General features: G+C 35.6%; 1 protein-coding gene across 2 annotated transcripts in view; it reads right to left on the bottom strand.

The window, feature by feature from the left end:
• Positions 1-23,647, bottom strand: part of LOC138693304 (retinol dehydrogenase 13-like) — a 54,260-nt gene extending 30,613 nt beyond the window's left edge. For both annotated transcript variants that reach the window (XM_069817177.1, XM_069817178.1), the window contains exons 1-4: positions 23,548-23,647; positions 14,517-14,642; positions 9,869-10,072; positions 622-780 (exon numbers count right to left, since the gene is read on the bottom strand). In XM_069817177.1, the coding sequence (XP_069673278.1) occupies positions 622-780; positions 9,869-10,072; positions 14,517-14,634 (481 nt within the window). In that variant the 5' untranslated portion in view covers positions 14,635-14,642; positions 23,548-23,647. The remainder of the gene's footprint in view (positions 1-621; positions 781-9,868; positions 10,073-14,516; positions 14,643-23,547) is intronic.
• Positions 23,648-24,057: the final 410 nt, after the last annotated feature.

Here is a 24,057-nt window from a genome sequence, read left to right as displayed (position 1 = left end):
GTCATTAAAGTACACCTACTCATTAAAGGTCAGGTCTTTCAGCCAATGACGACTCAGGTTACAACTGTTCAGCCAATGACAGGTCAGCTTTCTACCGTTATAAAACCGCAAGTATCGATTATTCTCGGATATGCAATCGAAAGAGAATTAGCGAAAAGTCACGGAGGCTGGAAATCCAATACTATTCTGTTACTATAATAATTAGCGTTAATTGTAAATAATATTCAAATAAATTCAATTTGTCATCTCGTTTTTCAATGTCTAATTTAATTTCAATGTTATCTCCGTAGGTTCTTATGGCCTAGCAAGGTCAATGTGGACATATGGTCCTCGGAAAAAATCAATACTTTCGCGTCTGCGCACATCTCACAACATACGGGACATTGCTCCAGGTCAGATACAATAAAATTAATAATATCAAGTTAGAAATATGGTCGAGCATAAAAAGTCGTATGAAACTCGCCTATAATGGTAATTAAGAAGCTCGTATGAAAATTATAGGTTCGTTGCATAATGTACTATTATTTCTTTGAAATCCTGATAATGAATATTGATTCAAATTCGAAACTTGCTGTTTTCGAGATAGCCTACATACTGTAAATTATAATAAGGGCAACTCACAGTAATGCGCGTGGGAGGACACGTTGACGATGCGGGCTGGAGCACTGCTGAGGATGCGGGGCAGCAGCAGACAAGTCAGCAGGAAGTGTCCCAGGTGGTTCACCCCGAATTGCGTCTCGAAGCCGTCCTGCGTCTGCCCCTTCGGACACGCCATCACACCTGCATACGGTACATATCATAGTTCCGTACATACAGAACTACCCTCCGTAGAACTTATTTATCTTCTTCTATGAAATTTAATAGTCAAATAATAATAATAATAATAATAATAATAATAATAATAATAATAATAATAATAATAATAATAAAATGAAAAACGAAGAAGGAGAAGAAATCCTAAGCAGGGAACGTGTTTTTCTAGCCCTTAATTCTGGCCGTCCTGTTCTGAAAAACACTTCCAAGTGAAATAAGTAATAATAATAATAATAATAATAATAATAATAATAATAATAATAATAATAATAATAATAATAATAATAAAATGTAAAACGAACAAGGAGAAGAAATCCTAAGCAGGGAACGTGTTTTTCTAGCCCTTAATTCTGGCCGTCCTGTTCTGAAAAACACTTCCAAGTGAAATAAGTAATAATAATAATAATAATAATAATAATAATAATAATAAAATGTAAAACGAACAAGGAGAAGAAATCCTAAGCAGGGAACGTGTTTTTCTATCCCTTAATTCTGGCTGTCCTGTTCTGAAAAACATTTCCAAGTGAAATAAGTAATAATAATAATAATAATAATAATAATAATAATAATAATAATAATAATAAAATGAAAAACGAACAAGGAGAAGAAATCCTAAGCAGGGAACGTGTTTTTCTAGCCCTTAATTTTGGCCGTCCTGTTCTGAAAAACACTTCCAAGTGAAATAAGTAATAATAATAATAATAATAATAATAATAATAATAATAATAATAAAATGTAAAACGAACAAGGAAAATAAATCCTAAGCAGGGAACGTGTTTTTCTAGCCCTTAATTCTGGCCGTCCTGTTCTGAAAAACACTTCCAAGTGAAATAAGTAATAATAATAATAATAATAATAATAATAATAATAATAATAATAAAATGTAAAACGAACAAGGAGAAGAAATCCTAAGCAGGGAACGTGTTTTTCTAGCCCTTAATTCTGGCCGTCCTGTTCTGAAAAACACTTCCAAGTGAAATAAGTAATAATAATAATAATAATAACAATAATAATAAAAAAATGAAAAACGAACAAGGAGAAGAAATCCTAAGCAGGGAACGTGTTTTTCTAGCCCTTAATTCTGGCCGTCCTGTTCTGGAAAACATTTCCAAGTGACATAACTAATAATAATAATAATAATAATAATAATAATAATAATAATAATAATAATAATAATATGAAAAACGAACAAGGAGAGAAATCCTAAGCAGGGAACGTGTTTTTCTAGCCCTTAATTCTGGCCGTCCTGTTCTGGAAAACATTTCCAAGTGACATAACTAATAATAATAATAATAATAATAATAATAATAATAATAATAATAATATGAAAAACGAACAAGGAGAGAAATCCTAAGCAGGGAACGTGTTTTTCTAGCCCTTAATTCTCGCCGTCCTGTTCCGAAAAACATTTCCAAGTGAAATAAGCAATAATAATAATAATAATAATAATAATAATAATAATAATAACATGAAAAACGAAGAAGGAGAAGAAAATCTAAGCAAGGAACGTGTTCTTCTAGCCCTTAATTCTGGCCTTCCTGTTCTGAAAAATATTTCCAAGTGAAATAAGTAATAATAATAATAATAATAATAATAATAATAATAACAATAATAATAAAATGAAAAACGAACAAAGAGAAGAAATCCTAAGCAGGGAACGTGTTTTTCTATCCCTTAATTCTGGCCGTCCTGTTCTGAAAAACACTTCCAAGTGAAATAAGTAATAATAATAAAAATAATAATAATAATAATAAAATAATAATAATAATAATAATAATAAAATGAAAAACGAACAAGGAGAAGAAATCCTAAGCAGGGAACGTGTTTTTCTAGCCCTTAATTCTGGCCGTCCTGTTCTGAAAAACACTTCCAAGTGAAATTAATAATAGTAATAATAATAATAATAATAATAATAATAATAATAACAACAAAATGAAAAACGAACAAGGAGAAGAAATCCTAAGCAGGGAACGTGTTTTTCTAGCCCTTAATTCTGGCCGTCCTGTTCTGAAAAACATTTCCAAGTGAAATAAGTAATAATAATAATAATAATAATAATAATAATAATAATAATAATAATAAAATAATAATAATAATAATAATAATAAAATGAAAAACGAACAAGGAGAAGAAATTCTAAGCAGGGAACGTGTTTTTCTAGCCCTTAATTCTGGCCGTCCTGTTCTGAAAAACACTTCCAAGTGAAATTAATAATAGTAATAATAATAATAATAATAATAATAACAACAAAATGAAAAACGAACAAGGAGAAGAAATCCTAAGCAGGGAACGTGTTTTTCTAGCCCTTAATTCTGGCCGTCCTGTTCTGAAAAACACTTCCAAGTGAAATTAATAATAGTAATAATAATAATAATAATAATAATAACAACAAAATGAAAAACGAACAAGGAGAAGAAATCCTAAGCAGGGAACATGTTTTTCTAGCCCTTAATTCTGGCCGTCCTGTTCTGAAAAACATTTCCAAGTGAAATAAGTAATAATAATAATAATAATAATAATAATAATAATAATAATAATAATAATAATAATCCGTGGCGCTACAGCCCTTGAAGGACCCAGACCGACCAGCCTGCTTCTGGCCTTAGGTCCACATGCCGAAGCAGAGGTGGTCGATGATCCAACCAGAATGAAGGTATCGTGTGGTTAGCTCGATGATAGCTGTTATAGCTGGCTTTCATAACCAGATTTCGCTACCTATCGTTGCTCCCCAACTGCATCGCGATGCTGGGTGGGCACCGGTCCCATACACTGGTCGAAATTTCATGAGATCAATAAGGCATCACTCATGAGGTAATTAAGGCAGGAGATAATGGGTACAGTGGCCAGTTCCTTTCCCCCTCCGTCGCATAAATCTCTGACTATAATCAGCGCATTTCGAACTGGCGGCTCAAGGTCACGTACAAACGTACAAACCACGCACGAGTCACTGAACTGAAGCACTGGTAATCCCGACTGTCCCAGCTGACTTTAGTTGAGGAGAATGGTCCAGGAATGGGGTAAGCACGCGTGGCAAATGCAGTCCATTGCTTGACCTTGATCTGCCAGTTCGAAATTCGCTTAAAATAGTAACATGTTACACTAATGAGATTTCAGATGTATACAAACAATATTGTTCTTCTTCTGACACATCTCGCCAAGTGAGATGTAGACGTGTAGATCCTAATGCCTGATCAGTCAGATGTACAGCCTTAGACACAAAAAATGACCGCTCTCCTATAGTGTGAATTTGTCTAAGTCCACTTCGGTTAGCGCCTGGTTCACACGACTAGGGAAAGTAAGTTCATTTTGCACCTAATTTACTCCTTGAATATAGCTTCGTTATAGATTATTCATAACACTTGACCTCTAAACAGCAGTGGCGTAGCATCAATGTAAGCTAAAAAGCTCAGCTTCCCCAGTTAATAATGATTTCATAATAAACCTGCAGTTTATGAACAAAATTATTTATTAATTTTAATACAATTTATATTTACGCATTAAATATTGTGATGCGGCAGCTTAGGATGATTTGTGATGCAGCAGTAAACATGAAGCCTGCACACACCAGCTTCCAATCCCCTCCTTCTTCTGTGTAACCCACCCCGCAGATTTTCCATTTCTTTCTAACAAAACTACCCTGGTCGCAAGGCTGGCAAGAAGCTAGCTTTAACATTGAAAAGAATTTAGTTTCCGAGTTATCCCTTTCGTGAGTTGTGTTCAGTTGAAGTGTTAATGTGCATTGTGGCTGATATAATAAATAATGAGTGAAATAACAGTTTCTGACACCAATTTACTTGAATGTTTAAGACAATTACATTTTCAAGACTGACTTACGAACAAAAGTGTGATTTAAAAAACGACCGACTCCCTTGCTGTCAGTGAAGGACACAACCAAGACAGACGCATACTTACGTAATTAATTACTAACACTGTATTTATCGACCGTTAATATTGTGCTTTCTCTAAAATATATGACAGGGAGCAAGCTAATGTTAAATTATACTTATACGTGTCTATTTGTTAGAGATATGTGTAAACCATGAAATCATAATTTACTACGTACCATTTGAGGTCATGTCTTATCGGTGTTACTTACGAGGTTCCAACCAATCTTCGGACTGCTGACATTGACTACTATTTATTTTAAGACTATATTTTTGCAATACGTTTTCTCATATGTACAGTAGTGGCAAAAAAAACTGGACCGACCCTTGTAGCTGATTTCAGAGCCTTGTTCACTCCAGAGCACGATAGACTGGTAACTAAGACTTTCGTGGTTCGAATCCTACCTGGGAAGGAAACTTTTTTTTTTCCTTATTCAAATTTATCCCCAATACTTTTCGATTTCTGGTAAAATTCGTGTTCTGGGAATAATAAGTTAATTAAGTAGTAAAATATCGCTGCAATCGAAAAGTATTGGGAATAAATTTGAATAAGTAACAAAAAAAAAGTTTCCTTCCCAGGCAAGATTCGAGCCACGAAAGTCTTAATTACCAGTCTATCATGCTCTGGAGTGAACAAGGCTCTGAAATCAGCTACAAGGGTCGGTCCGGTTTTTTTTTTTTTTTTTTTGCCACTACTGTACATGGAAGACAATTTGAGTTAGCTTCCCCTGCTCAAAATTTCATGCTACGCCACTGCTAAACAGACAGAAAAAGCAACAAACAAACAAAACAAAGGGAAAACAGAGCGGAGTCGTGCACAAGAAATTCGTTCACGTGTAAACATACTCTCTCACGGAATCAACCGAAGTCTTCCGAAGGGGACTTGGCGTATGCCAGTCTTTTATATATACAGGGTGTTTCAAAAATACGGGGCATAATTTCAGGTATGTATTTCCCACATGTGGACAATCAAAATAGTTCATTACAACATGTGTCCGGAAATGCTTCATTTCCGAGTTATGGCCTTCACAACATTGAAATTCACCGGAACGTTTTTCTTTCCGCAGGTCGTTGTCATTACAGAAGATGTTCAAAATGTCCACCTCCTGCTTGAATACAGTCCTCACATCGATGTCTCATTGACCTGCGAACACGATCCCAAACTCCAGGAGTATTGCTTATGTCCTCAGAACATGCCACAATTCGATTCCGAAGGGATTCCAAATCAGGCACCGGAGACGAATAAACCAATGATTTTAATTGGCCCCACAAGTAGAAATCGAGAGGGTTCAAATCAGGTGAGCGTGGAGGCCAAGCAATTGGCCCACCTCTACCTATCCATCGATCAGGAAACCTTCGATCCAAGTACCGGCGAGCCGTACGACTGAAATGTGCAGGAGCGTCATCATGCAAGAAGTGAATGTGTTGACGATTGATCATTGGAGTGTCTTCTAAAACATGAGGTATGGTGTTTTCCAGGAAGTTTGTGTACGCCTGCCCCATAAGTCTGTTTACAAGTTCATGGGGTCCAACTAATCGATCACCAATGATACCGGCCCACATGTTGAGGGAGAACCGCACCTGGCGATGAGATGGAACAGTTGCACGTGGGTTTTCATACGCCCATACATGCTGATTGTGGAAATTTGTTATGCCATCTCGTGTGAACTGTGCTTCATCTGTAAATAATACTAAGGCAGGAAAGTTCGGATTTACACCACACTGCTGCAAGAACCACTGACAGAACCTAACTCGTGCAGGGTAATCTGCTGGTGACAGGGCCTGTACACGTTGCAAATGATAAGGATACAATTGATACTCTTTCAACAGTCTCCAGACAGTCGTATGAGGAACATTGACTTGCAACGCTACCCTTCGTGTGCTGATAGAAGGAGTCATGTTCACAGCCTCCAGAATCTCCTCCTGTACTTCTGGAGTTGTAGATCTTGGTCGTCCCCTTCCCAAACCAGGAGAGTTAAATTTTCCATACTCGCACAGACGGTAATGGAGACGTACAAATGTCTTCCGATCTGGACATTGTCGCTGTGGGTACCTCTCCTGGTACAAACGACGAGCCAGCGCAGCATTGCCGTCCGCCTTACCGCACATGAAGTGTATCTCTGCCAACTCTTGATTTGAATACATGTCGCACAGTCTAACGCCTACACAACACTGAACGTAACCTTCGCCTCGGAATGAACTGTCAGAGTGCCCTCTTAATGTCTCCTTTGACGGCAACGACCTGCGGAAGGAAAAACGTTCCGGTGAATTTCAATGTTGTGAAGGCCATAACTCGGAAATGAAGCATTTCCGGACACATGTTGTAATGAACTATTCTGATTGTCTACATGTGGGAAATACATACCCGAAATTATGCCCCGTATTTTTGAAACACCTGTATATATATATATATATATATATATATATATATAATTCATATATCAGCCAGAACCTCAATCATAGGTTCAGCAAGAGATACTGATTTGAAGGGGACTACGATCCACTTACAAGATATATTGAGCTAACCCTCAAGCTAGGCGCATTCCCAAACTCAAACCGGCTGACTACACTAAGGATCATTGTAAGTTTTCGATTTCAAATAAAGATCCAATATATTCCTTAACTACTATATTTCAAGTACATAATTATTATCACTTAACACCAATATGTATCCTACTTTGTTGTTTTTATATTAGTCTACTATTAGTCTATTTTTTTATTGTGAACATTTTGTTCAATTGTCGGTTTCTGGTTTAATTACGTGAATCATACTTACTTGTAATATAATACTAATATGTATTCCAATGTTTTTATTTTTATTTTTACTGCGTACATTTTTTATTAAATTATCGGCTTCTGTTTTTGTGTGATTCGTATTTGACTCTAACAACATTAATATGTATTCCACTATTGTATGTTTATTTTTATTCTATGAGGTAAATTTTTATTTCACTACCTCTTTTGATCTCATTATGTACCTAAATCGTATCAGTACGTAATTACTTAATTCCGATCCAGTTGTATGTTCAACTATGTAAGCAAGTTTTAATCCTGGTTGAGTGTAAGAGAAATTATTATTATTATTATTATTATTATTATTATTATTATTATTATTATTATTATTATTATTATTATTATTATTATTTCCAGATAAATTAATTCTTACGTCTGCCTGGATGGCTCAGTTGGTATAGCGCTGGCCTTCTATGCCCAAGGTTGCGGGTTCGATCCCGGGCCAGGTCGATACCATTTAAGTGTACTTAAATGCTACAGGCTCATGTCTGTAGATTTACTGGCATGAAAAAGAACTGCAGGACAAAATTCCGGCTCACCGGCGACGCTGATATAACCTCGGCAGCTGCGAGCGTCGTTAAATAAAACATTTTTTTTTTAATTCTTACAGTGTAGGTATTAAATTTAAATCAATTTCGTGAGTTAATTTATAAAAAAAGGATAGGTTATACATAGACAAGTAGAAAAAAAGACAGACTGATTGCATGTCAAAAATCGTTTTTCAGTACTGGACGTTGAAAATTTGTACTTCGTGAAAATCTCAAAATATTTATGCTATGGGCTACTTAATATAATGAAATGTAGAATGAAATGGAGATACAATCTAATTCCGACTTATTTCAAATTAGAAGCAAAGGCACTGTATTGTTATTAGCAAGAATAACTTGCATTGTAAATACGCCACATTATTGTCATCCAATTTTAGACTCACGCCCTTTGACATGTTCCTACCTTAGTGAACCACCATTAGTCATTCACAAGTAGAAACTCTGTCGTTATTTACTCCGAATTCAGAATGGCGGAAGGCCAATGTTTAGCTTAAAATAACACAAAACAAGGGCTACACCCAGTCCCTACGGGATAGACATAGATCGTTCCCTGCCTTGAATCCCACCTGGCTGTAACTAGGCAACGGCTCATTGGATCTGACTCTTTCAGCTGTAAATATTTGCTGATTAGGGTTCAAATTTCTTAGCACACGTCTGCAAATCTCTATAGACTGTAACTGCTGTATCTCTGCGTACTTCTCGGCTGTAATTTTCGTCTAACTTGCGGTAATTGGCTCGAGCTCTGTTTCGGGTATGGATGTTTGTCTGTTATTAAGATGTGGTGTTCTGTGTTGTCGTAGGCCTGGCGTCTTGTTCATGCCACGTCCCATCATTCGTTCGTCTAAGGTAAAATAGAGTCCACACCTGTGGAGTAACGGTCAGCGCGTCTGGCAGCGAAACCAGGTGGCCCGGGTTCGAATCCCGGTCGGGACAAGTTACCTGGTTGAGGTTTTTTTTCCGGGGCTTTCCCTCAACCCAATATGAGCAAATGCTGGGTAACTTTCGGTGCTGGACCCCGGACTCATTTCATCGGCATTATCACGTTCATTTCATTCAGACGCTAAATAACCTAGATGTTGATACAGCGTCGTAAAATAACCATATATATATATAGAATGTTTTATTTTTACTGGCAGAGTTAAGGCTATAAGGCCTTCTCTTCCACTCAACCAGCCTTAATCCATTCAATACATATTTAAATTACGAATATTTACAATACACTTAAAAGATTCTCCAGCAATATTCTTTAAGTTAAGTTTTAACGACTAGTACATATCAAATTCGTAAAAAAAAAAGAAAGGAAAAAGGAATTTAAGGAAACCCCAATTATTCCGCAAAACGTATCTACTCGAATTTAACTAATAAAATACAATACGTACAGAGACAGAAACAAAATTCAGGTGGCCCAATTTTTTTTCTGATCTGCACTTTCTTTAACAGTGTACTGTAATTTATTTTAGTTAATTTGAACGCGGGGGAAAAAAAAAAGCAGCTGCCGGTAACTACAAAATTAAGAAACTAGGCCTACTTGAAATGCCTTCACAACTTTAAACAGACATTTATCTCGACAGCATAACAGCTAGTCCTCTGTTACAGAGAGGACAATTTACTCAAGCGCAAGTCGTAGCTTATTATTACAGCCTAGTACATACAGTCACGAAGCTTGAGTCGTTGTGGGTACTAGGAACAATGGACTGTGCAGGTACTATTTCGCATTGTCTGTGATGAGGCGATAGTAGCGATCCTAGTGGTTAGCAACTATCTATGTATGCATATTTACTACGCATTGAGCTTCGTGACTGGATATGCTAGACTGTGTTATTATCTTACCTGCATTGTTAACCAGCAACTGTATACGAGATTCTTTGTTCAGAATTTCGTTCGCGCATTCTCGCACAGAGGACAGAGACGATAAATCCAGTCGTACCACAACAACATCGCCCGCGCCGGACAAGTTCTGGGTTTCCATTCGGATATCATCCGCTGCTTCCTTGGCCTTCTGCAGATCTCTGCAGGCCATGATCACGCGGCCCCCTGTAAGCAAAAAAATATTTTAAACACTAATTTACTACAGGGCATTTCCATACTAATAACTACATATTTTTTCTGAAGGTAATTAATATATTAATGTCTATAAATATGAATATAATATTTAAAATAACATAAATATGAACAAAAGAGCTATATTTTCAAATAATTCATCACATATTAAAATCTAAATTAATGCAACCAAACCTTGTGTTTACTAGACCATGACAAATTTGGCAGTTAATTGGAGAATTTTTTTATGTTTTATTTTAAGTTCCAGGTCAAAAATCAGGAAAGACAAGTCATCAGGCTTAATACGTCATAGAAGAAGAAGATTATTATTATTATTATTATTATTATTATTATTATTATTATTATTATTATTAGGGTAAATTAGGGTCTGTTGGACAGTCGGGCATGCTGGACACTTTGAACTTTAACGTGTTACCTCGCCACTTGTGGGCACCACATTCTGCTAGAAGTCAATGACGGAAGTAGCCACAAGTGGGGCTAACTTCCGACATTGACATCTAGCAGAATGTGGTGCCCACAAGTGGCGAGGTAACACGTTAAAGTTCAAAGTGTCCAACATGCCCGACTGTCCAACTGACCCTAATTTTCCTTATTACTTACTTACTTACAAATGGCTTTTAAGGAACCCGAAGGTTCATTGCCGCCCTCACATAGGCCCGCCATCGGTCCCTGTCCTGTGCAAGATTAATCCAGTCTCTATCATCATACCCCACCTCCCTCAAATCCATTTTAATATTATCCTCCCATCTACGTCTCGGCCTCCCTAGAGGTCTTTTTCCCTCCGGCCTCCCAACTAACACTCTATATGCATTTCTGGATTCGCCCATACGTCCTACATGCCCTGCCCATCTCAAACGTCTGGATTTAATGTTCCTAATTATGTCAGGTGAAGAATACAATGCGTGCAGTTCTGTGTTGTGTAACTTTCTCCATTCTCCTGTAACTTCATTCCGCTTAGCCCCAAATATTTTCCTAAGCACCTTATTCTCAATAATAATAGGGAAAATTCCATGTATGGAATTTCCCTATTATTATTATTATTATTATTATTATTATTATTATTATTATTATTATTATTATTATTATTATTATTTCTTACTTTTGTATCTCCTCTAATTTCTAGTGAGTGCCACTGGTTTAAAGGGACATTAGCACATGCGCATGGAACTTTAAAAAGTCACGGCATTTAAATCGCAACTAAGCTAAAATACTTGTACTGTATGATTAACAAAGAATTGAAGATAGTTAATATATATTTAAAAAATCTTCAATTTGGCCTTTTTTGGCACTTTTCAAGGTCGGCCTTCTTAAGCGTTTTATGAAAAAAAAAAAAAAAAGAAAAGAAAAAAGAAAAAGACATTCAACACTGTCTTTATGCAATTCTATACAGAAAGGTACTACATTAGACTAGTACCGATATTTGAAACAGATATAAACGAATAACAGCTCTGTTTGTTTAATCATTAATCGACCCACTTTTCTATGTTCCCTTTCACATAGACTGCCTTTGTTGTTGCTAGGTAAGATTTGAATTATTGATTCTTTTGCTGTCGATTTCACTCCTCCCTCTCCCACGGTATAGAATAAATCCCTCCCCCCGGGGGAAAAAGCCTGAATTCAACACTGACGATGACGATAATGGTAAGTGAAAACGGGAGAGCCCGAGAAAAATCCTTCGCGCTCTCTCTGTCCACTACAAATTCATTCATGATCCAGACGGTAATCGAACCCGGGTCGCCGCGTTGGAACTCAGAAAAGCTTGTATGCCACATGTCTGCGTTGGTCGTCGAACCACAGCAGATTGTGTTCTTCTCTTGCGTAGGAGATAAACTGCTTATTTTCTTCAGTAACTATCGGAGAAAGTGGGGCTGTTCCCTACACTAATTCTATGTCCAGCACAGCGTGGACTGCAAGTCATGCTTTACAAACAAACACCTTGCTTCGCTTCGTACCATTGACCCTGAGAAGCTTCCTCTCATATGCTGCGAGAAGGTTTTCTTTCCAAAGTTGTCTTTCCCAGCCATTCTCGCAATATAAGCAGTGCCATCTTAAATCGCACAATCAGTGAATATTCATTAATATTGTATCAGTCTTTTGAAATGGAACTATAAAAATTGGAGATTTATCCTTCGAAAAGGTGGAAAAATTCAAATATCTTGGAGCAACAGTAACAAATATAAGCCCACACCTGTGGAGTAACGGTCGGCGCGTCTGGCTGCGAAACCAGGTGGCCCGGGTTCGAATCCCGGTCGGGGCAAGTTACCTGGTTGAGATTTTTTGCGGAGTTTTCCCTCAACCCAATACGAGCAAATTCTGGGTAACTTTAGGTGCTGGACCCCGGACTCATTTCACCGGCATTATCACCTTCATTTCATTCAGTCGCTAAATAACCTAGATGTTGATACAGCGTCGTAAAATAACCCAATAGAATAAAAAAAAACAAACAAATATAAATGACACTCGGAAGGAAATTAAACGCAGAATAAATATGGGAAATGTCTGTTATTATTCGGTTGAGAAGCTCTTATCATCCAGTCTGCTGTCGAAAAATCTGAAAGTTAGAATTTATAAAACAGTTACATTACCGGTTGTTCTTCATGGTTGTGAAACTTGGACTCTCACTTTGAGAGCGGAACATAGGTTAAGGGTGTTTGAGAATAAGGTGCTTAGGAAAATATTTGGGGCTAAGAGGGATGAAGTTACAGGAGAATGGAGAAAGTTACACAACGCAGAGCTGCACGCATTGTATACTTCACCTGACATAATTAGGAACAAAAAATCCAGACGTTTGAGATGGGCAGGACATGTAGCACGTATGGGCGAATCCAGAAATGCTTATAGAGTGTTAGTTGGGAGACCGGAGGGAAAAAGGCCTTTGGGGAGGCCGAGACGTAGATGGGAAGATAATATTAAAATGGATTTGAGGGAGGTGGGATATGATGGTAGAGACTGGATTAATCTTGCTCAGGATAGGGACCAATGGCGGGCTTATGTGAGGGTTGCAACGAACCTCCGGGTTCCTTAAAAGCCAGTAAGTAAGTAAGTATTGTAATGTAATTATAAATTAGGTCTGGCTGTCTTTTCAAGCACCGGACCCAGAATAAATTTTCATACTTAGGCTTGGAATGGAAAAAATGGAATTTCTGGAGAGTGGCACTATGACCTAGCACTGCGACCTTTTAAGATCTACTGCGCTAATTCTCAAGCTAGGTGCATTCCCAAACCCACACCGGCTGACTACACTAAGGTTCGCTGCGTACCCAGGTTCCGATCAGGCAACCCCACTCGTCCCTAGTTCAGCCCATCCATGCGTCGACAGCCGGCGTTCGGGGAATGCTATGGAATGATGACAGAATTAAGTAGGTGCCTAATAAGGGGAAACGGGAGAGCCCCGAGATAATCCCCAACTGCAATCTTGTCCATTACAATTGTCACTAAGGACTTTTCAATGAAAAATCCCTGGCCTGACTGTGACTGAAACCCGGGCCACCGACAGGATGAAGGTTTGGCCACTCAGCCACGGCAGGGGTAGTGTACTTAGGTCTACAATGGCCGATTGTGCACCCTATAACGGGTGTCCAAAAACCTCTAGGGCAGTTTCCTGTACATTGCTCTCTGTCTGTCTTTTGGATCAAATACTAGAGAACTTTGATGAACAATTTTTGTCATTTTTTCAATGCATATACTTTTTTCTTCGTGTTATGTGTGTGATATTCTTAAACCCGTATGTCTACTTTGTACAACACAGACTGCAAAAAACACTGTAAAAATTTCATGTAAATAGATGCAGTAGTTTCGGAGAAAAATGCACTTAAGTTTGAAAAATATCAACTTACAGAAAACTGCATTTAAAAAGAAAGGAGGATGTATGAATTACATGTGCCGACAAATTTAAAGTGCATATCTGCAGAGATACACCCCATAATAAATATATACAATAAATATATTGTTTTAAAGGGTAAGTCTGAAATAGACATTTCCGACCATTTGTTCCCTTTCTCAAAATACTCAGTTTAGATCCAAAAGATTTCAGACACCCGGTACGTCATGGTTATTCCAGTCAGATAGGTACCTCGAATGATATTTGTAAATTTGATGCTGACAGGCGGCCATCCTGCCTAATCCATGACAGAAACAGATCCCATCCCTAGGCGAGACCTCATAAACCCCAGGTCCTGGAGCCCCTAGCTTTTTAATACTATATCATCATCGGAGATCCATGATATCTCATAGACTTTACTCCAGCGTGATTTTAACCATGTAGGAAGTACTGTAGATTAAATTAGGGGTAGGTGGAGTGTTGGTGGAATGAAAGAGGAAAACAGGAGTACTCCGAGAAAAACGCTCTACAACATCTGCTATTTTCACCAGAAATTACATCACTATCAGAACGGGGATCGAATCCGGGTTTACTCACCACGACGCACAAAGTCCAGGGCGGTGCATTTTCCAATGCCGGTGTTGCATCCAGTGACAACGGCCGTTATGCCATCCAGCCGCGCCTTACTGTTGCAGCGTCCACAAAATGGCCACATCGCAATTTCTGGAATAGAGGTCACGTTATCACAGCTTTGCAGCAGTAATCGCAAGTCTAGGAAAACTTACATTTTGGGTGAAATGTTGTCATTGCTTCCGGAAAAAATAAAAAAAAGAGAAACGTTGAACAATTTTTTTAAAATTCGGAACAGTTTCACGGTTCAGAAGTTGTAAAAGCTACCGGCGTAGCTCAATCGGCTAAGTCGTTTGCCAGTCGATTCGGAGTTGCGCTCGGGCGCGGGTTCGATTCCCGATTTTTTCCGAGGTTTTTTCCCAACCGTAAGGCAAATGTGAGGTAATTTATGGCGAATCCTCGGGCTCATCTCGCTATCACCAATCTCATCGACGCTAAATAACCTAGTAGTTCATACAGCGTCGTTAAATAACCAAGTAAAATAAGTTGTAAAATTGATAAAATATTATCTATGGCAAAATAAAACAAATTAAGGGGATCGGGACCCTGTAATATACTCAGAATTTCAAGTTTTTCTTCTTTTATTGGTTTATATTCTCTGAAAAATCCTCATTCCAACGGTATATCATTTCTGTAGTGCTCGGGAAAAGTCACACAAGTCAGTTTCCACAAACCTTTTTTGATAATTTATTGACAACTTACGGAACATCTGCTCGCTTGGAAAGAAATACATAGGTATTCCTCCCATTACAATAATTCATACAGAAAAATATCAAATCGACATAAATCAGTGTAAGTTGTCAATAAATTATTAAAAAAGGTTTGTGAAAACTGACTTGTGTCACTTTTCCCAAGCACTGCAGATTCATGCATATTATTATTATTATTATTATTATTATTATTATTATTATTATTATTATTATTATTATTATTATTAATTAATTTATTTTTATTTATTTCAAATATACAGAATAAAGAAATATAATTACAAAACAAACAAAGAGAAATACAAATAAAATAATACAAGCAATATAAAAAGAAGATACAGTAGTATTAACAAAATTTGAGACCGAATGAGCAGCGCTCGTGCTCGGTCGCAGTTTAGATATAATATTAAAATAAAAAATAATAATATAAATAAATAAGTAAAATAAAATAGGAACTAAAATATAATTACAGCGGCAATGGAATTATATAATATAATATTAACACTATAGAAGAATAATATCGCACGTGAAAAGTAGGACTAATATATATTTCAAAATTATAGAATACAAATATAATATAGGTTGATTAATTCATACACATAGGCTATACATTTATTTAATCAAATTGAAGATATTAACACGTTTCTAATTTTCTTGTTATATGTTAGTGGGTTACATGTTAGAAGTTCTGGGTGTAATTTAGTTAAAGCATTGTACAACCGAGGGCCAAAATTTATGCTATGCTTTAGACCAGCAGATGTGAGACATTTAGGTTCTACTAATGTTGAATTATTATTATTATTATTATTATTATTATTATTATTATTATTATTATTATTATTATTATTATTATTATTATTATTATTATGGAAATATATTTAAAAAAGAATTATCTGCGATGAGGAATATGCAGCTGGGGTGTTCAGATAACTTCGGCAGCCATTTTCCATAAGTTTGTATTTTTCTCTATAAAGTATACCATATCTCAGCTTCTAGTGGTTAGATTTATTTCAAATTATCTATGTGTATTTAGTTGGTATTTTAGCATAAATTGACACAGGGGTTTTACAAATAATGTTTTTAAAGCAGATTTCTTGAAAAATGTAGCAAAAAATGAGGTAAAAATTTACATATTCAGAAAAAAAAGCATACATTTACAAAATAGTGTTATTCTTGAAAACAATACCATCAGATTACTTATAAGAGTGTTAGAAATAAGCTGTAAAAGTTTCATTGTTCTACTCCCAACAGTTTTGGAGAAAAGATACAGTAAATATCACAAATTTAACATGTGTTAAGATAGGAGGTTCCCGGTCCCCTTAATATTATCGTTAACAAAGTAAAACAAATTAAGTAAGAAATATTTAACCTTCAACAGTAGACACCAACCAGCAAATGTACAGACGACAAAATTAGCGTCATTCCGTTTTATACTGTTTGATCGCTTGCACAATTAGCCTGTAAGTTTAGACAATAGACGATGACAAATTTGACCTGACACATGTTGCAACAATACTGAACAGGAAATATGGATTGCAAGATTGTTTCGTATGTGAGAGCCAGCACTTTGAACAAAGCTTCTCAAACTGTGGGACGCGTACTCTCCATAGTATGCGGAGGTTTGGTAGGTGGTGTAACTTTGGGGTTGTAAAACCGACCTATCAGTCCATTTGAAATGGAAATAAAAATGTTCCCCAGTCAGTGCTTTAATTATTTAGTTCAGTTTGATACATAAAACTTGTATTATTGTTATTATTATTATTATTATTATTATTATTACTATTATTCAATAGCTTTTACTGTTATTTTGTGTAATATATGCGAAAAATATTCATTAAATTAGTTTCTTTGATTATTATTTTCAACCAGTGGCGGTTCCTCGGGGGAGGGAAGGGAGGAACGTCCTCCTCACATTTTCTTCTTTTGAAAGTAAATACCAAATAAAATATGTGCCTTGAAATTCGAGGAAGATTCGATAATTTTTAAGTTCACAGCTATAAGAAAAACTCGGTTGATCGATATTTAAACGACGCGCGCTCATGTGCTGTAGAAAACTGTGAGAAAGATGCGAGATTGTCTGTGTAGAGGAAAGGCACTCCATTCCTCCTCTACTATAGTTAACACACATAGACAACAGCGCACTAGCGGCCAGAGAAAGAAGCAGAGTTTTAAAGCAAGTAAATGAACGGAGAGTGAGGAGATCCTCCTCTGAATCAGCGCATGGGCGGGAAATAGAAATCGACTGGTCGTGCAGCAAGCTCGCTACCGCTGCCACCTAACGATGTTGCATTCAACCATACTATAACACATCTAGGAGGAGACACAACAAAAACAGTTTTAACGCAACGCTATGAAAGACACCATGTAAACTTTTTTTTTAAATTATAAATCAAAAATATTATTCATTGCACTTTATATAGGCTACTATTCATGGTTTGAAACTTTCGTGGATATTTGAAAGTTAAAGTCGGGTTTATGTAAAACAAAGAGGAAGTAGTTTTACGTAGTTGGCCCCTGAAATTCTCTTCTATTCACTGTTTACTAGACAGGGCAACAGCCAAGTTGTCAGTTTTGTACAAATACATTTGAAACTGAAAGTAGGTACTCCAAACTACATCATTTTTAATATAAAAAAATTAATCGGCCACCGGCAGCTTTGAACAATAATGATAGTATGACTTTACAAGAACTAACATTCTTCAAAAGTATGTGATACTGAACTTGTAAAATGTACATGTGGCAACACAGACCACGTGGGTGGGTGCAGTGTTCTCGCTTTCCTCAGATTATTTCCCATTCCCATTTCCATTTTTCCATAAAACGGTTCCAGTTACGAGTTAGTAGCTAGTCTCTTCCAACACGTGTGATGCTGTAGTGTGCTCGAAAAATGCTACGAGGTTGTGAATTTCCTTGTAATTGTTAATTTGTGCAATTATTGAACAATGAATGGAAGTGAAATCATAATATAGTTTGGACAATTTAGGAAACTCAGTTTACAAGAACAGATTATTGCTATACAGAAGGGAAGGCCAACCCCAACACTACCTGGTCTTACATGTATGCATGTAGGCTAATTTGTAGCATGTTTCATTCAAGAAAGTGTCATTTAGTGCTGTTAATTTCTTTCCTCCTCTTAAGAAATATGCAGGAGCCGCCACTGTTTTCAACCAATAAATCCAATAATATTCTCCTTTATGAACTCGTGAACGGAGATCGAACTCGGGTATTAGTTTGAATCCCGCTTGGATTAGTTTTTTCCTCAACTGCAAGATTAATGTCAGGTAATATGCGGACTTATCTAGCCAAATAACATTTCACTATCACAAGTTCTATCGGCGTTCGAACCGCTCATTTGATACAGCATCTTCAAATTATCTATTCGAATAAAAACAAACGTAATCAGATGATAAATAACGGTCCTGTGGAATGATGCAGATGCATTTCTCGACTATTCACATCTGTACTGAAAATGGAAAGTTTTGAGAACATAATTGAGATATACAGGGTGATTAAGTAAAAGCATGCAAAAATTAGACAGGAAATACAGAACATATCGAATGAAATAGGGAACTTCGGGTCTGCGAAGTCAGATTAAAGAGATATGAGCTAAGGGAAGACTGTACTTCCATATCTTACAATGTCAAATTCCTCAATTTTGGGTGCACTTTTCTCAGTAGTGATAAAAGATACAAATGTAGAAAAAATAGGGCATATATAACATATTTTTATGTATAGAATCGTCTAAATAAATTAATAATTTCACTGAGCGGTTGGAAACAAAAATCAATGACAACATTTTTTGCTTTAACCCTTAACTTGGCAAAGCTTCATTTCTCACACTAGTTTATTAAATCTTGTCGGACCGTAAAGAAAACAACTATTGTAATGTCCTTATTTTTATGTGTTGTACAATATTATAGTATTGTGAAATTTTAATTTTCCTACCAATTTTTTTTCTATGGTTCTATTAAAATTATAGCATATAGCCTATTAACCTGTTGTATCCTATAGGATACATTGTCAAATTAGGGGTAAGAATTACTACAATATTTTTGCTGAAGAGTTGACAATTCTAAGAAATAAAATCATAATATCATTTTACACATATTAAATAACCGAAAAAGGATAGAAACCAATTTTTTTGTCAAAATTCCGTGTACTGACTCCCCTACATGTCTATCGCTATTGATTACTTTTTTCCATATTATCTATACTTAATTACACTTATTATTTATTTACAATTATTATTTACATTTATGTACACGTATAATTTACATTTTAAAATTGTTGTCATATAATTTACAGATGTGAGTTAACAACGTACCATCTTATACCTGACAACAGGTGCCCGAAATTACGATCAGCAACATGTAATATATATATACTAGTGGCTTGTGCAGCAAATGCTGCTGCAAACTAAGTTCGTTAGACGTTCAAATAAAAATTTTTGAGATTTATTTTCAATGAAGAATACTTGTCTTTTTGATAGTTATTTGCTTCCATAATAATGAAACATACTCCCTCTGAGTGGATTTTTTTAGGCCAAATACTTTTTCTAGAACCTATCCAACTTCAGTTTTTGAGTTTCAACGCGAAAACGCAAGTATCAATGTCAGGACGATAGCAGTAGCTATTTCAGGTCATTGTGGATTGTAGGAAAAAGTTAAAAAAAAATGTCAGGTTTGCTAAGCTTTCGAACAATAGAATTTTCGTACAGCTGCTGCATGTAGAACTTGAAATGTAGAGCGTAAAATCATTTTATCCTACAAAGAGATCTTGCTGAAATGATCTGGAGACTACAAAATTTTCTAGGCCTCTTATTTTATCAGTAAGTAATACCTTTTTATCTTTCCTTAGGAACTGTAATTTTTGCGCTCTCTCGAGCCAATACTGAAGACAATGACATATATCAATATCTGCACTACACCGCCATTAAGTGTATGAAAAAGACCCAACCCCACTGGGTTAATAAGTATAAAAATATTTGATTTTTAATAACAATATTATTATCTTAAGTTTTGTAGTTATATATAGCAGTCACTCAGTAAATTATAGAAATGAAGATCTAAATTAAGATATTCTCTACATTTACTTACACAACCTCCAAACGTTTCACTCTCATGTCATCAATATAGCATCAATATTATGTACAATTAATGAAAAATAGACGCATCATGCTATTAACTATAATAATATTTAATTTCTAATGGTAATAATGTCATCAAACCACCTCAAGTTTCGTAGATTTGAATATCCAATACACAGCTGTACTTAGAAAATTATACTCTGCAGAATCAGTTTTTAATAACAAATTGAATTGAGCTCTAAATATGTCGGCAGTCCTGCAGGTCATGGCCTTTGTGTAATAGCCTATTGTTTATTGTAGTGTGTGTTTTGTTCTGAAATTCAATCAAGTCGGCCGTGATTGAATAAAATTAGTTCTCAAAACTGACAACAGATGGATTTTGGAAAATAGGAAAATTATGTAGGAAAATTGACATTTCACTGAAAACTACTACTTTTCCGAAAAACTTTGGATGCCAGGCATGAAAATGAGGGGTCACTCATTAAAATCCGTTCAGCCGTTTTCCCGTAATTTCCATTACCAGTTCAAATTATATATATAGATATTATTTATATTTAGTATTTACATTTAAATTTATATTTAGTATTTACATTTCATTTAAATTTAGTATTTACATTTCATTTAAATTTATATTTAGTGTTTGCATTTACATTTAAATTTATATTTAGTCGTTAAATTTACATTTAAAATTATATTTATTCGTTACATTTACATTTAAATTTATATTTAGTCGTTAAATGTAGATTTAAATTTATATTTATTCGTTACATTTACATTTAAATTTATATTTAGTCGTTAAATTTACATTTAAATTTATATTTAGTCGTTAAATTTACATTTAAATTTATATTTAGTATTTACATTTCATTTAAATTTATATTTAGTGTTTGCATTTACATTTAAATTTATATTTAGTATTTACATTTACATTTAAATTTATATTTAGTATTTACATTTCATTTAAATTTATATTTAGTGTTTGCATTTACATTTAAATTTATATTTAGTCGTTAAATTTACATTTAAATTTATATTTATTCGTTACATTTACATTTAAATTTACATTTATCTCAAAATGTTCTGCAGAGGACCTCCTATTTCCTGTTTAAATTCTGCACACTTTTACTGAATCACCTTGTACAGAAATAGTTGGGGAGATACCCTCAAGCATGCCAGACTCCAGAATAATGAAAGTAATACCTTCAGTACTAGTCTTTGGACAGAGTAAAATAGGACCATTTGGAAAATTAAGTCAACAACTGTCAAAGCAACGTGTGTGGCGTTGCAGTGAAACCTGCAGTACGTCGCGGTCGAATTGGATGGCAGTTCGGAGCTTCCACAAAATCTGTCGTACTACCGGCATATCTAACGACAGGTTGCAACGTGTAGAGGTTGTTACGACTGATAATATTTTTAGTACAATTGCATATCTCTTATGCTAGGTGCTGCGATTGTTTCTTGTATAATTAATATATTCGTCATCAACTCAAAAGAAAAGTTTTTGGAAGAATTTATAGAATTGTTAGACAAAATAGTTGCTAGCAGGATATGAAGTCAGATTATCTTCATAGGCCTACGAGTTTCCTATTGCGAAATATCTTAGGTGACAGATAACCTTTCCTTTGCAGTTATTAAGTCCCTCTTTATCATATTTTTCTTCGTAATTTTGTCTCTTACTAAATTCAATATAGCGTCGAATGTTTCACTATCCATTCTTGAATAATTTTGTTCATTTTCACTTAACTCTCACAGTAAATTCATATGAGAGTACATATTTCTTTTAACAACCTGCCCTTGCAACACTTTCTTTTCTTTTTCTTCCCTTCAATATCATCTAAAAAAGCACTATCGCAAGAATCGTAGCTTTTTTCTTCTTTGACGGCATAGTAGTACCACTGTCTAGTATATACAGTCACGAAGCTCAATACGTAGTACATATGCATTCATAGATAGTTGCTAACCACTAGGATCGCTAATATCGCCTCATTACAGACAATGCGAAATAGTACCGGCACAGTCTATTGTTCCTAGCACCCTCACAACTCAAGCTTCGTGACTGTATTATACCAGACTGTGGTAGTACACTGATATTAGTTTTTCCGTCTCCATCTACGTCGCGAATTCTACCGACATTAAAACATTCACATTTCAGCGATCAGTAGAGATGGTAGATTTTCGTAATAACGATAAATGGAAAATGTACTCAAATGCTGTCAAAATAAGCATGTTAAGTATATATTAGAACAGTCTAGTATATACAGCCACGAAGCTCAATGCGTAGTAAATATGCATCCAGAGATAGTTGCTAACCACTAGGATCGCTAATATCGCCTCATTACAGACAATGCGAAATAGTACCGGCACAGTCTATTGTTCATAGCACCCTCACAACTCAAGCTTCGTACCTGTATTTACTAGAATGTGGTATTAATATAGTGAATCGCCCCATGCAGAAAGGACTTCAGTAACAATTTTTGAAAAAAAAAAAAAAAAAAAAAAAAAACGAGATATCGATGGAAATCACATCTTTATGGGTGGCTTAATCGGCCTGGGCAGAAAGGTATTCAGTCCAATGCTTGGAAAGATAGAAACTGAAATGTCAGGCTCAGAGTTCTATGCAGAAAGGAATATAGTGTACAGAATGTTTTCTTTAGTTTTCTCAAAAGTAGGTCTAATGGACTGAAGCCCTTACTGCATGGGGCGATTCAATAAGTTTTTCTAATCCACCATAAAATGTGGAGTTGAATACAAAATGCAAAATGTATGTGGTTCTGCGAAATAAGAGCGAAATTACATTTTATGAGATATTTTCGTGTTTTTTGTAAAAAAAAAAATAGAATTTGTCTAAAGGCCCTAGGTTCTTAAATTTTTGCCAAATAGTTCGGTAAATCTACCATCTCTGACGATCAGTAAAATCATACTATCTGTCGAACTACATTTATTTACGTTTGTGGGAAAAACAGCGAACGAAATATCTAAACAAATTTATTTGCTACTTCTAGTACGATGTATCCTACGTATTCTGTCTGTGGGCCGTTTTAGAGTCAGAGCAACGTCTAATCCTAGATGTCGACGACGACGAGAATGATGATGATGATGATGGTAATATATAATTTTCCTCAATTAATTTTGAGTTCAATTTTCAAACAGTATAATATTCGCATACGGAATCTAGCATGCAGACAATGTTGCTTACTGTACCTACCTTCTCGCCCCGTGCTTCTGGTGTGGTTCTGCTTGTGAAACAGACTGCAGCGACTCAACTTCAGTGGCTTCCCCGACACGGTATCTCCTCCCTTCCACGATGTCACTTTCTACCTCAAGGCAAAAAAAACGTTCTTACTTGTTCTTACTTCTCTGAGTTTCGAATACGTACAGTACATACAACAGTTGTCCGATTCGTCTGGCGATCATACACCGCTCCTGTGTCCTCTTTTTAGGACAAAATGACACAAGAATGAAAGTAATACTTCATTACTAAACAGTTCCTTTTTTTTTTTTTTTACTTGGCTATTTAACGACGCTGTATCAACTATTACTTGGGAGGAAATTAAACGCAGAATAAATATGGGAAATGTCTGTTATTATTCGGTTGAGAAGCTCTTATCATCCAGTCTGCTGTCAAAAAATCTGAAAGTTAGAATTTATAAAACAGTTATATTACCGGTTGTTCTGTATGGTTGTGAAACTTGGACTCTCACTTTGAGAGAGGAAC

The sequence above is a fragment of the Periplaneta americana genome, chromosome 17 (genome assembly GCF_040183065.1).
Source record: "Periplaneta americana isolate PAMFEO1 chromosome 17, P.americana_PAMFEO1_priV1, whole genome shotgun sequence".
NCBI classification, from domain to species: Eukaryota; Metazoa; Arthropoda; class Insecta; order Blattodea; family Blattidae; genus Periplaneta; species Periplaneta americana.
This window is presented reverse-complemented; position numbering and strand designations above follow the sequence as displayed.